Here is a 14,993-nt window from a genome sequence, read left to right as displayed (position 1 = left end):
TATAAGTAGTGGAATATGTTGCCAAAAGATGGATTACACCAAATTGTAAGATTAAAAAATAACAATGGCTACCAGATGTTCAGAAATTTTGACAAAAACCATAAAAGAAAAATATTTTTTACTAAGTAAATATAAAAGTAACAAAAGCATCTGCTCACAGTCAGACCACTCACACAGGAAGAACCCTACAAGACTTCTGTTTTCTCAGGGAAAAAAACACAGGCAGATTGTTATTAATATTCTTGCAGGAAATGAGGAAGAAAGAAATGCTTTCATACCAGAGCGTATTGATATTCTACTGAGAATCAATCATCTAAAGATCTAGATAAGTAGCCGCCAGAACTATCAACTCTTCCTTGAGAAGTGTTGGACTTTATAATAGACACTGTTGTTTCTATGACTACGACGAACACATGCAGGGGTAACCTTCACTTTGAACATATGGATCACTCAAGTCCAGGATGTATTGGCACACAGATTTACTCCTGCTACCAGGAGGAGCCCATAACCTTGCCAGTTCTATTCTGACTGTCATGGGAGGGTTACAGGATCTTCACATCCTCTTAAAAACAAACACACACTCACACAGAGGCGCTCTGTCTTGGTTACACACAGTAACACTCTCCGTCCCGAGCCCACAGCAGTGAAAGGTCACAAGCCCCCAAGTGACAGATGTCAATCACAGGAGGTGGTCATTATCCAATCCCTTAATAACATCCTGAAAGGTTCTGGGATGCCATGGGAACAGTGACCTCCTGACTCGTCACTACTGGATTTGACCTAGAGGAAATCTTCCCCCTCATAGCACCTCAGCTGAGTGAAGAAACAAGCATCAGGGATCAGGAGAAGCATCCGAATAATACAGTGGAGATGACTGAAAGTGTGGGAATGCTTTCGGGAAATTTGCGGTTAGTGTGAGCATGCTCTAGAATATAAAAAAATCATTTTCAAAAAATATTCTGGATTAGTTTAAACTTCTTTGCAATAGGTCTCTGCTGAATCATAATGAAACACACTAAATGCAACATAGCCCAACATGGGGAATAATCTGTCTTTCTGGTAGTCACATAATATGAAGCTACAGCTCTGCATGACACTGATATCAAATATTTGTATTGACATGGCGCAACATGACCCCCCTAGAGACTATAGGAAGCTCAATCCAGATGCAGCGTGACTGTGAAAAGGTGTGTGAGAGGCCGGGGGGGGATTACCTCTGATCCAAGGATAATGAAAAAAAAAAGTGACTACCTGATATTAAATTCTGTCACATGGAGAATTACTGATCCTGTTGTTCTTCGATTTTACAAGCGGGCGCTGGGAGAACGAACGCCATGTGAGATGGAAGCGTGCGATAAAACCTGGTGTGAAATTCATTGTTTTCCTGTGAACCGTACGTCACACATGCAAAGATAAAGTGAACAAAAACACGTTGCTGGTTATAGATTATATATGAGGTGTAAATGGAGTATGTTGTAAAGCGCAGCCACAAAGCTAGTTAGTGTCATTTAAATGAATGGGGAAAGCAGAAAGTTGGAAACTCTCCTACCTTTCAGGAGCTGCAGGCCGTCCGTTGCGAGGCTTGTTGACCTGGGCGTAAAGAGCTTCCCGAGGTGGCCCTTTGTCCTGAAGGTTCAAAGGAGCTTGAGGACTTTGTGGACTTTGAGGACTTTGAGGCAGATGGTAGTGGTGGTTGTATGGATCTATGCTGCTGCTATCCACCGAGGAGTCCAACGATCCGATGCCAGCGTAAGTGTGCTCCTCATCAGAGCTGAAAGTGCGGCTGACAACGTCTTGGATCTCGGCGTATTCTCTCTCCTTCGCCTGCTTCTCTCGGAGCTCCCGTGTTTTGGCCTGTATTCTGTGATAAACACATTGAGGATAAAGTGTCAGGTAAGAGGGTAAAACCATGTATTTCACCAGGCTCTGAATTTCAGGCACTGAATTTGTTTATTTGGATGCTCCAGATACACATAAATGTCTCCCAGTTCAATTCCAATAGTGATGTTTTCAAGACTAGGGCAGTTTTCTGATGTATTTACATCAGTGTGTTTATTTCTGGAGACTAAACATAACAAGTGGGGAGAAAACAAGCAGCTATTTGTTGGGATTTCAGATGCTGAGAGTGAGTGCATAAAGAAGCAACACAAGATAAATAGACGGGGTTATTAAAAGACCAAGTGCAATATTCTGTCCTAGATTCAGAGAGGCTTTCAGCTGCATTCCAACTTTCAAGTTTAATCTCAGATATTGATCAGCCCAGACTTGTGAAGAAATGGCCTCTCCACAAACTTCTGAAGTGGCTTTCTTCTCCTGAGTAGTGGGGAATGGGAACTGAGAGAAATGTTTTTTTTCTCTCCTGCAAGAGAAGCTGTATTATTCAAATATGGAACCATTAGAGGGCCAAGACGAGGGTTCTGATCTTATCCCCCTAGGCCCTCTAAACAAGAGAAGGTGGGAGGGAGGCCGTCAGACCTCCTCTTCCTCCTTTTCCTGCCCCTTCCTCTCCCTCCATGCTGTTGCTCTCACCGGGACCACTTCCACACAACGGAGCCTTTCACAGGCCTTTCCTGTCTCAGAGAACGGTTCCATGTGAATGCCCATCTGTCCGCAGCTAACAAGGCTCAGTCATGGTGCTGCATGGGAGCGAAGGAGAGCTGGCGCTGCAGGAGCAGGGGAGGTGGACAGTAGGGAGAGGAGAAGGGTTGAAAACAGGGGGAATGGTGGAGGGGTGTGAGTTGACCTCCCAGTGCGGTGACCCTGGCAGCAGCCACCAGAATGCTCACTGGTTCCAGATGTAACATGTGCTGTGGGGTGTTGCGCCCATCCACACACACACATGGATAAAAGCACGCTGCCTCCCACCGGTGCTAGCCTTCCCTATTACCTCAGGTCATAACTGACCTCTGAACCTCCACTGATGATTGACGGGATTGGAACAGAGCTCGAATCCCCCATAGAACTCTCTCCCACTCCCCATGTCTGTGTATTTTAATAACAGTAATCACATTTCAAACAATCACCATTTTTCAGTGCCGGATTAACCCAATTCCCACATCTTACCCATAGACTGCCTTGTTTATTTTTAGCCGTCCAAAATCCCATTTTCTCAGCATTATCTCCGGAATGAGATTTTGATGGAGGCCTGATGCAATGTTGCATGATGTGCAGTCATCTGTAAAACCTCGCTGCTGGTTTTGGTGTAGTTTTACATTGTCGTGGATCAGGTACACTATAAAAAAGGATCAACTCAGTGGTGTGGTGTGAGGCCGGTCTCACTTTCACAAGAAAACAGAAACAGGAAAGAAACACTAATTCCCACAAGCCCTTTCACCTGCCATCTGGCTAAAGTGATGTCAGGTCTCTGCCAGGAAGGACCAGACAATGATGTTACCACAGGTTCACGGAAGTCCGCTGGGATCTCAAGACCCTCTGGCGTTTATGGACTAATCAGATTCATAAAAAAGGCTATATTGACATTTGGGATGAGATAATGGCCTTGGCTAGACTGGCGACATCAAGCATAAAGAGGGAGACTTCTCTGCCAGGCCTCAGGAGTCTGATACGGATAAGGCTAATAGGTGCATTTCAATAAAAGGATATTAACAAGCAAAAATGCCATAGTTGTGAGTCATGTTGTTGTCATTAACGTTATTACATCTGGACCCATCCTGCACTGAAACTTTCAGAATAAGCTCCTGTTGCGAGGCAACACATACTTCACATTTTTTAGGGATAAGTTTAGGCTCTTTTTTTGTTGTAGAGATGATCTGTCTGTCTGTGTGTCTGTGTGTGTGTCTGTCTGTGTGTTTGTGGAGAAAACATATCCACAATCCAAACCTGTGTCTCTGCTGTGACAGGCCTATTGCAGCTTATTTTGGCTGTCAGACAGAAAAGCCAGGCTATCATGTGGTGTTAAGTTTCTGTCCCTGGCCAGGTGGCAGTGGAGCTATTTGTAGCACGCTAAGGCTGCATTCCAATATCCATTCCTAAGACTTCTATTATTGATGTGCAACATCGCACATAATCCCATTATACCATTTTTTTTACACTGAAATTTGTGGTTATAGACGGATCTTGGTTTTGGTTATAGGCAGTTTGAATTTCTGTTTTGGTCCTGGTGGGTCATGTTTGACATGAGGTCTCAATTTTGTTTGTTGATTTTTGTGGTCTAAAGTAGGATATAAGCCATACAGGTGTCATTATATGTGTGCACTTATGCAGCATTTCTTTTAGGTAATTGAAAATAAGAAGAGAGCGCTGACTGAAGAAATGGACAGCATTGACCTTTGGTCTCAGGGGAGACTCATGAGGACATGGTGGCAACCCTAGAGGATGATGATGCTAAATAAGTGGGATGCAGAATTATAATGTGGCTGGAAGATTACCTCACTGTCACTACACAGGAGATGACAAAGAATACTGGACTCTAGACAGAGGTAGGATGGAACTATACTGAAAAAGGGATTTTTTTCACACCTTTAATTAATCACCAAAAGTATTTTCATCACTATCTACTTGGCACAAAAAGCCAGTTAACAGGTGCATCTGCAGACAAATCAGTGTTGTTACTGTCGAACCACCCGTACTCTTATTATTTCAAAATATGCACCATTGTCACCTTTATAATTTTACTATGTATGTAGTTCAAAGAAAATGTTTGTATTATTAGTTACTGTTGAAGAAGGGCCACCATAAATAACATTATTCATGCAAACATTACTGTGTTAGTTGTCATTTACCATAACACCCCGTGTGTTATGTGTCTAACTCCAGCCTTACTGTGCTGCTAACACATCTGTAGACTCTCGTTTTATTAAGTTAAAGCCCAAGTTTCAAAAATCCATCAAGCAATTAAGCTGCAAAAAAATATGTATTTGTAGGAAAGCAGAATTTGGAAGCTACTTCTCTGTTCAGTAATATGCTCATTAGAACCTTACACACCTGCTAACTGCACTCTTCTTCAATCTCAAATTGCTGCTCCACTCCCCCCCCCCCACCCACCACCTTCTGCTCGGAGACCACCTCTGCACTGTACCATACATACTCCATTAGCCAATTAATGGCCCAGCATGTTAACATTGAGGAAAGTGCTGCCCACACTAAACACATTATTACTGTACAGCCCCAATTACTAGCTCTTCTCCTCCCGTCTCCTTTCACCAGATACTACGTTTTACTGGAGAGGGCAGTGCAGCTTTTTTTTTTCTTAATGCACCCAACCCTGGAAGGTTTTTAATTTAAAAAATGGGAACAAAAGCACCCCCGCTGTGGATTTTTTTTTATTTTAATTACATTTATGAAACAAAAGAATATAAGTCCTGCATCTGATCTGTGTCTGTTACTGTTAAACAAAATACAATGCCCACTTAACTTCCTTCATAACAGTAGGAGTAGGAAGGTATTTCCTCCTGGCTAACAGACAGTCTAGACAGTCTAATGCTGAGGCTTTCGGGGCAGTTAAAGTTCAACCCCTAATCCACGACTGACCAGGAAAAAATACGTGTCACCCAGACGATGCTGCTCTGTCTGTTAACATCCATCCTTTTCAGATTTCTCATTTCACTGCAGCTAAAAACTATTTTTGTATTTAAATTGTTGCTCAATATTTGTTTCAGGGCGTGAATACTAATGGAAGAATGCCACATGAGATAATGATTGTAACACATTGTATTGGTATTGTGAGAGGCCTGGTGTGAACCGGTAGCGACATGTCAGTCCTTCCTCTACACGCTGAATAAATCTCACTGTTAATTCAACAGGGCTGTTGTTTTGCGCTGACAGCAGCTAGCAGGCTTCTGCTCCATATGTTTGTCAATCTTTAATCTTGAGGGTAGAAAGAAAAAAGAGGGGGTGTCTTTACTCTTTGAGATTTGTTTTAAAGAGTTTAAAGAGTTTAAAAACACGCCTCTTCAAAATGTATTGTTACTGTGGCGGATGAAGCAGAATGTATTTGCTCTCTTACCTCCTCATCCAGCCACCTCTGAATAGGTTTTTCTTTTCAATACGCCCCTCATCAAAACATGTTCCATTGTTCCAAAGTGCAGATGGAGGGCTGAATCTAATCAAAGTGCAGTAAATGACTCTGCAGCTGTCTGTGTGCTAAATCGCAAACCCTCCCGATAGCCCGTCTTCTGCGTTGACACTTGGCCCATAACAGCATAATGCAATCACAGATATAATTGTTCCAAGTTCCACGGTGTTAATTCACAGTGTTAATAATCACATTAACTTGCTGTAGGTATCAATATAATTACAAATATAATCACACTTCCCAATCAGCCATTCTTTGAACTCGCTATGCAAATGAGACTCGAACAGGATACTGAAATAATGAGATGGTTTGACAAAAAAAAAGAACGATATCACTGAAAGAAAGAAAAAAAAACAGAAAGAGAAGAATCTGCCTTACAGCAAATTGCTTTATTTTTAATTCTAATGGTGTCTGTAAGCTGGGATAACACGGGATAAAGTAGAACTTTTATTAAACTCAAAATAAAATTCTAACATCCATAATCCAGGTTTGAAGTGATTTGTGCTGACTGTTTCAGAAACACTGGTTAGGATGTGTTTGTCTAGAGTCAGCAGGAAGTCTGACAACAAACAAGAGGAAGCAGGCCACTGTCTAGGAAAAGGAAAGAAAAAAAAAAGCAGTGATGTGTTCTACTGTGGTCTGGGGAGCGGGAACAAGGAGAGTGGCAGTGGAGTGCTCGACGCTGATTAGAAGCCAAGCGGAGCCAAGCAGATAAGAGAGAATGGACATCATAATCAGCTGCCACAGAGAAAGACAGAGAGAATGGAGTTCAGTCCAGGCGGAAAATGAAGAAGGGACATTGTCAGGTTGGCTTTGTGTACTCCCCTCTTTGGCCAGGGAAATATAATTTCAGGCCTAGCATGTGCAGAGATAAGTCGGAGACTGATAGAAGCTCCACCAACACCACCCGCCTGCCCTTCTTTTTCTTTCTTCACCCCCATGGCTTTGAACAAATGAGGGCACAGCCACCCAGGGTCCAATCTGCTTGTTATTTCCACCATCTTCTCAACATGAGCCAATCAGGCAGAGGTGTCTTGAGAGGTGTCCACAGGCAAAGAAAAAATAGAATAGGTTGTAATGCTTCTTTGATGACGTGAAACATCCAATCACAGCTCTTCACTGCACTGTGCTGTGGTGACAAAGTTCTATGCACTCTCTTCTCCATCATTTCCAGTCCATAAGAGGCAAACAAGGTATCACTGGAGAGCAAGTTTTACTCAAAATACATGGATTGTGTCTGCAAGGCCTGTGGGCCAAAGCATAAATTGCAAGAATCATATCAAGGTCAGAGTTTTAAATATATGACCATAGCCACCTTATTGCAGGGTAAAAAGGGGCAGGTTTTATGAATTAATCTGTTTCACCTCTTCTCTGACTCCTATTTTGAATCACTAAAAGCCCCTGTCACAACTGTCTGCTTGAATTAATGATCGCTAATGTCAACTGAGCCAGGACTTTGGCTGTGGCCCATCCCCGAGCGGTGCTGACACACAGCGCTGGCAGCGGCTGAAGCCTGATATGGACTGATCTATAATTTTATAAAAGCACTTTGGATTGTCCTGTCTTGGTGTCAGCGGTGTAATCCATCAGAGTGTTCACCTTAAAGAACTATCAAATGTAGCACCTTGGGACTGTGATACAGAAGTGCGACCAAAAAATACAACAAGTAATGGATTTCTGAGCTGTCGTCCCGCTGAACCCTGATACTTTGAATATCGACTTGGCTTCATGGCAGGTTGGTTTAATATTACGCACCACAATTTCCCTTAGGATTCCCTTTCCATTAACTGAGGGACAATCCTGGCCGGGCTGAGTGATGGGATTTGGGAACAGGTACAAGGGGAAAGAATTAGGTTGCCCTCCTGCATAGGAAGCCGGGATCGGAGCTCACACATGCAGAACGGACACAAACAAGACGGGGAATGAGAATGTGCTGCAAGACAAAGCAGCAGACAAAGAATCCGGGTGACACGTTGAAAGAAAACAGGATTTAAATGGTGTGTATGTGTTTGTGGGGGAGGTTGGGCGGGCATGTACTCTACATCTCGTGCCCGCTGTGCGCCTGTGTTCATTCTGCTGCTTAGCATGACAGTTGTTTGGGAGCTGCGCAAAAGGAGACGGATCTGGATGGAGAAGCAGGTCCCGCTGGCCTCCAGGGCACACTGAGGGAAATGTGTTGGGCCCTCAGCCAGAGGGGTTCACACCCTCAACGAAGGGGAACCTTCACTGGAAGTCATAGCTGAATAGCGGAGAAGAAATGTGCTGCAGTGTTTTGAGCGAGGCCTCCAGATGTTCCATTCAGCAGGGAAGAGATCCTTTGTGACATTTTTTTGTGCGTGTGCATGCAAATGTTTGTTTGTGTTGCGTTTTTCGACAGCCATCTACCCTTCTCTCCCTTCTCTGTAAGAGGGAGCGCTATCAAGCTCTATTGTTTCTATTCAATTAGCTGTCATTACCAACGGCACTTTGATTACTGAGTTCATTTGGCTGGTAGGGAACAATGGAGGCAGCAAGCTGTCTTTTCATTCACCATGCCACCAATATTGTCTTCTTCACTGGAAGAAAATTAAATGGGCCTCGTCTGTGAGGGATGAGCAGCAGAACCAGCGCCTTCTCTTATTCTTTTCGGATGTACTGATGTCCAAAAAAGCCACGGGGGGGGGCACAGAGCCAAGAGGGACAGATAAAAAAGGGAGCAGCACGTTTTTGAACGATTAACAACCTGTGCAAGCTGCAGGAGAAGACAAATGCTGAGCTACATCGATTTCGCTATTATAATGAGCACTATTCAATCATGCTAAATCCACGGGGGGCCTACAAGCACCATTACGAGGTCAGCTCCTCTGAATGGCTCAGGCAACAACAATCCATAAATGATCTATTTAATGTACTGATATAAAAGAAAGGGACACTTCACAAATTGACATCTGAGTACTTTCCCAGAATTTCCCAACCTTGCTCCACCATTCTGTTAATTAGGTAGTTTGCTAATTTTCCAGTCAGCCGTGTGCCTCCCCCCCCACCATCTCCTTTGGGACTTGATTGTTCAGGCTTTTAGCAAACCAAAGCTCTGCTTGTGCACTCACCTCTCTTGCTCCAGCCTCATCCGTAAGGTCTCCTCCTCTGACGCTTGCATATCCTCAGCTTTGGATTTACTGGAGCTCTTCCTCTCCATCCTGTCTTCGTCCTTTCGGTGCTTTCCAAACCTGAGAAAAAGAAGATTTAATTGAAGCCCCAGACTTTAATCGTTTCAAACTCAATATGAATCTTTTTTTTTTATATATATATATATATATATATTTTGTCCAGGAAGCTCAAGTGAAACACTCAGAAGGAAATTAAAGTGTCAAAACCTCCAGGTTGGGTTTGTACTGGGGAGACAGCTCAGGAGAAGCCTCTCTGGGTATGTTCCTTATTGAAAGAATAACTTGGCCTTTTCCATATAAATGCAATCAGAATGCATCAAGCCATATCAAACGATAACTAAACGCAGTGAATTCCCTCCCTGCCTCCAAGTCTCCATACAGGACAGCAGGAAGGATTCACTGAGCGGTGTTAAAAGTAAGTCTGAAAAGCGGAAAATGGCAAAGCCTCGCTTTTCTAAAGAGAGGATGAGCTCCCTGTTCCCTCCCTGAGCTGTACGCTTTACTTAAGAGTGAAGGGAGCAGTGACAGCTCATGATTTAGTTTTGAGCGAAGAGAGAACAAACTACCTGCAACCAGGCAAAATGTAAGTGTAGGAAGCAGGAGAGCTCGCTGGCATCATCTGTAACTTTCTAGGCAGCGTTGCAAACTTTTACATTTTAATGACAGGAGTGACACACTGTGGCAGTAAATCCCTGACAGCTTTATGGCAAGGTGAGAATAGGAAGCCAAGCCGATGCTCGTAAATATCTCTCCGGTGGGCCGACACTTGGTGCTGTGGGTCTAAATGACTGGAGTGAGGAGTGTGAGATAATGATGAGGAGATATAGGGAGTTCAGTGCATTTACAGGGCATGCACACCAAACATAAACAGCTCTATTATCCTTTATCATTGCTGCTATGTGCCTGCGGATACCAACCATATTTTATACATGTGCAAAAGATAAAAGGAAGCCTAAAGAGAACAGGAACAGGCAACATCATAAAAGAGTGATGTCATTTCCTGCTACACCATCAGGAGTCCAGCTGTGGAGGAAGTGCAAAGTAGAAAAGGAAGGATTACAAATAACCAGGAAGTGCACATGATGGGACATAAAAGCACATCTGTCCTCCATATACAGGGAGTGTGGATCTCCGTATGTGCATGTCTGTGGACACAATGCCTATAATAATCCATAAATACCAAGGTTTCTTTAATACACCATGTATACAATGAGATGGTATATCTAAGGTAAATCCAAGGGGAATGAGTACAACATGTGTGTAATATTAATAGAATTGCATACAGTAAGTAAATGACAGAACATTCTGACAAAGTCCAGGATAAACTGAGCTATGTTCAGACAGGAAGAATTGTGTTAAATGACAGAATTCACTCTTTTAATCAAAGAGATAATATTTACAATATGTGCTGGACACTCAGGATTGGAAGGTTGTTCTGAGTTTTCAGAACAACGCAGCGTGCTGCCAGCTTGAAATTTTTTTAAAAAAGTCTGTTCACAATCAGGGTAGATTTAGCTGAAATCTAATGAGGAATTCATGCTGTTGAGAAGTTCAGGCCTCTAGTCAGGGAGAAGCGGTGACATCTTGTTGCGCACTTGAGCGGGGCTGTAGCTGCAGCGGACCTGTCCTCATTCGTAATTTAGGGACTTTTAGGGACAATTTTTACTGGACATTCTGACCGACGGGCCTCTCACGCTCCCCCTGGCACCTCACCACGGGCGCGCCCCAGTATTTGAGAAGCACTGATCTAATGCCTCATCTTGCCTCTCTGTAACTTTCCCTTATGTCCCCTCTCTCTGTTCCGGGTACGAACAGCCTCTCTCTCCATGTTAGGCATCAGACGTCTGTTGATGCTAAGACTTCTTTTTTGGTTGTAATCTGCCATGTATTTACCTGTTAATGTGATTGCATTAACAGGTCTTAAATGCCAAGCCAATAGATGTGGTTGGATTAACTGAAAAGAGTGCAATGGCTTTTCACAATAATACCAGATTTCCCTTGACATATCCTGGGTGTGCATCACTAAAAGAACAAGGTTCATAGAACTGTCATAGTCTCCACGTTGGGTTTGTACTGAGAACACAGCTCAGAGGGAGCCTCTCTAGGTATGTCAACAATGGTGACTACCTATGTAGAAGCCATTTTCTAAAGAGGAACACAAGGACATGCTGCTAACATCTGTGTGTGTCCCACCGGAGTCTTCAGGAGGTCTTGCTATAGTGGTACTTGTTTTGATGTATGGTAAATACAGTAAAGGGACAGGCAGACAGTTGTATGGGCGTGGGGGCATGTGGCTAGAAGAAGTGAAGTGAAAAGTGAAGTGAGAAGAAATTCAATATATGATCAAAGGACAGGATTTTTATTGAGTGTTTACATTATATAATGTAACTCAGTGTTCTTGCATTATGCACAGACATTGATTATGATATTCCATATGGGTTTTTTTTTAGAAGTCTTGTTCAATTTCAGACAGTAAAAGCATTGCCCTCTGTAGTCTTCCAGCCTCACGGTGCTTCACTCCCAGTTTATTTTTACCTTCCTCGTAGCTGAGCTTTATTTGACAGTTTGAAAACTTACTCTGAGTGCTGAAAAAATTACATCAGACAAGGTTGACTTTGGGCCAGTGGAAGCAAACATATTCATGAAATGGGAGACTGGTTCCCTCCTGGATGTTTATTATTATTCTACTTTACATTAAAAGCCACCTGGACCTTTTGTGCAAATAGCTCCTCTTTAGTAGTGGCTGCATTGAAATTGTAATGTTTTGAATGCACTGTGGTCTTCTGGGAGATTGTGGTTTCGGCTGTGGGGAAGCTGAGGTAGAGACATGTGGGCTCTTTTACAGCACCGATAGCATACATTACCTGATTAATTAATCAACAAATGGCTCTGGTAAGGCATAAAACTTCATGCTAGGGCTGGGAATGCTAATAATAATGAGCCCACTATCTATCACCGGGGCAGGTGACAGCTTTCCTCGCCTCACTTCAAGGACTTTCATTAACTTCCTGAAGGAAATTCACCTTCCTCTTGCTGCTTTTTTCTCAAGTCTCTCCCACTAACTAAAAAAAAAATCGGAAGGGCGACAAACTTCTGACCTCAACTTTTTTTTTCTTGTTCTTCTGGATCAACATCAATACAGTGAGGGATTAAAGTGAAACATATTGGCGGATTAAGCCGGGCAGGACCCCGGGAGTGCAGCAACTAACATATGAAAGGCGATTCCCCCATCGCTGGTGGCCTGAGAGGGAGGGACTACATCAAAGCAGAGGCGGAGGGAAGGGACGATACTACCAGAGTTATTAGAGGCCTATTGGGACGTTTGCTGGTTGTGACAACATGGCTCTGCCCTTCAACTGCACAGCCTGCCCGGAGGAACCGTGCTGCAACACAGGATTAGCTACTAAAATTTCACTGCAATACAAACACCAATTCAGTTTTGTCCTCACAGGAAAACACACAGCTCCTTAGTGCCAGTGTGTGTGTGTGTATAAAAACTGCAAAACATATTGACTTTCATACCTGCCTCTGGAAGATAAGTGTCTCATTTGAGAAATGAAGGGAAAAAAGCAGTAATGATTTGGAGTTAATCAGTGTCAGGTGGGAAGGAGAAACTCAGATGTTTCTGTGAAACTCTCCAATCCGTATTGGCACATTGGCATTAATCAGGGGCTGGCATCAGAATAGTTGTATTGAAGGGGAGGCTGATGAGGCTTGATAATAAGATATTGATTGGCAGTTGCATAGTAGAATGACAATGGAGTAACTACAGACTGTGCAACTGTAATTACTCCTCCGGCAGTATGGGAAACAGAAATTATTTGGCCTAAAAGTCGGTGCAGTTTCTTTACAATGTGGAGTATATAGAGCACATGGCAGGTTATGCAGTTAACCCTTTCAACACCACGGCCCCCTTATAAGAGGGCTTTTGCATGCACCCAAAAATAAGATCCATATAACACTGTACTAACCATGTACAAAAAATAATCATATTGCATATCAAATTAAACAGGAGAAACTCTACTACAAGTACATATAAGCCATATTTACACACATCAAACATAACTTCAACACCATGCAAATCAATTATCAATCATCAAAATCAAATTCTCATATCAAAGTCCACCCACTTGCCACTTGCTAGGACTGCATTCAGTAGAATACAGGTGGCTATTTGCCTAAATTAAAGGAAGTAAACAGTGATCAGTGACCAGTGAGAAGAGGCAGGGGTCCATGAACACTGAATCAGGGTTTCCTGACATCTATATGTATATTGAAACTGGGAAAATATAGGAAGCACAGCCTAAAGGCTACAAAAGCCTTGAGACATGGCACAGGGTGGGTGTAGGGGATTATTGCTCTTTTTTCCTGAAACAAAATGTTACCAGGTATTTCCATCCTTGTACAGGAAATATGCATGTTCCATCATTACTTAGAACACATGTCTGTGTTTCAGTTCGCACCAATATAACAGTAATAATAATATAGTGATATAATAATAATATAGTTACCTAAACTGCCTTCATGTTCCTCCCTTTGTTTTAAGGAATAAAAGGCTTATCATGGCTGTTTCTAACAAATGCTTCTAAGGAATTAAATTCAATTTTATTTGGGAGTGACTCAGTTGAGCCTGCTAGAGGAAAAGCAGTTTTTTTGCACATTAACGAAAGTTTTCTGTTCCTCTCACTGGACATTTCAATAGCTTGAAAGCTTTCACCACTGCTGTGCTTTTCCTAGTGTATCTATGGGCTTTGTACAACATAAGAATAGCAGCTATTTGAAATGATGAAATGATCATGAATCCTGCAAATCCTGAAAAACAATAAAAAAAATAACCTCAACTTAAAAAGCCAGTTTTCCAGAAAAGAAATTCCAGTCAGAAATGAACTGACTAGCCCATTATTTGAGCAACCTCTGGACCCCTATGTGTCCTTTTAAGCCAGGTAAACAATGGTGTGCCATTTACATCCTCATCTTATTTTCCTGTTGCAGTCCACCAGACCGAAAGCCATGTTTAATGATCCGCACCTAAGCATCTGGCTCACTGCGGCGTGCGGCAGGTAAGCGCGATGAATACACAAATACAGAGGAAGACAAAGACCGAGATGAAATCAAGACAACAGAAGCATCATGAGTGGAGATCAGACGAGTACAAAGACAAAGAAGCAGATCTGATGAGTAGAGGTGCCACATGGACACAGATGGAGAGAATATTTATGACTCTGAGCTTGAGCTGCTCCGTGCTATTCATCACTGTTTGGTCCTGATAATGACTGATTGGTTATCAAAGCTCATTTGAATTGTATATCGGCGTCATATATGCTTTATTAATGTTATGATGCTCACTCATGGTGACATGACAAGGAATAAATCTGAAGCGCTGTCATGTGCTGATGACATAAAATGTTTTTCCACACATTAAGCATTTAGCATACAGCACTGTGTATCTGCTTTTCTGCTAGAAAAGAAGTCAGTAAACAGGTACTCTATTCAATATGATACATCATCATATATCACAGACAACAGAAGGGTTTATACCACTAGCAGTAGATGCCTCATACATCATCTCCATCGATTTACAGGGTAATAATACTTCAAGGCTGCAACACAACAGGAGGAGTAAAAAGTCAAAGACAGAATTTCCAAAGAGGGGGAAAAAAAAGTAAATTATGCAAAGCCTGAAAGCCTTTTTGATTGTTACAATCATTTAATCTGGGGAGTAGATTTGAGGGGAGCTAATCTGTTTTGACATCTTCTGTGGGGAATTTTGTGGTGTGTCGTCACAGTGAGTTGCTGACTTAGGGAGAAAAGAC

General features: G+C 42.6%; 1 protein-coding gene across 3 annotated transcripts in view; it reads right to left on the bottom strand.

Annotated features, from left to right (window-relative positions):
* The window catches only part of pard3aa (par-3 family cell polarity regulator alpha, a), a 296,902-nt gene that overhangs the window by 63,181 nt on the left and 218,728 nt on the right, over positions 1-14,993 (bottom strand). For all 3 annotated transcript variants that reach the window (XM_028433418.1, XM_028433420.1, XM_028433417.1), the window contains exons 20-21: positions 9,121-9,240; positions 1,550-1,861 (exon numbers count right to left, since the gene is read on the bottom strand). In XM_028433418.1, coding sequence (XP_028289219.1) covers positions 1,550-1,861; positions 9,121-9,240 — 432 coding nt within the window. The remainder of the gene's footprint in view (positions 1-1,549; positions 1,862-9,120; positions 9,241-14,993) is intronic.

Source organism: Parambassis ranga, chromosome 20, assembly GCF_900634625.1.
Source record: "Parambassis ranga chromosome 20, fParRan2.1, whole genome shotgun sequence".
Taxonomy (NCBI): Eukaryota; Metazoa; Chordata; class Actinopteri; family Ambassidae; genus Parambassis; species Parambassis ranga.
Note: the sequence above shows the minus strand (reverse complement) of the source record. Positions and strands in the feature narration are given on the sequence as shown.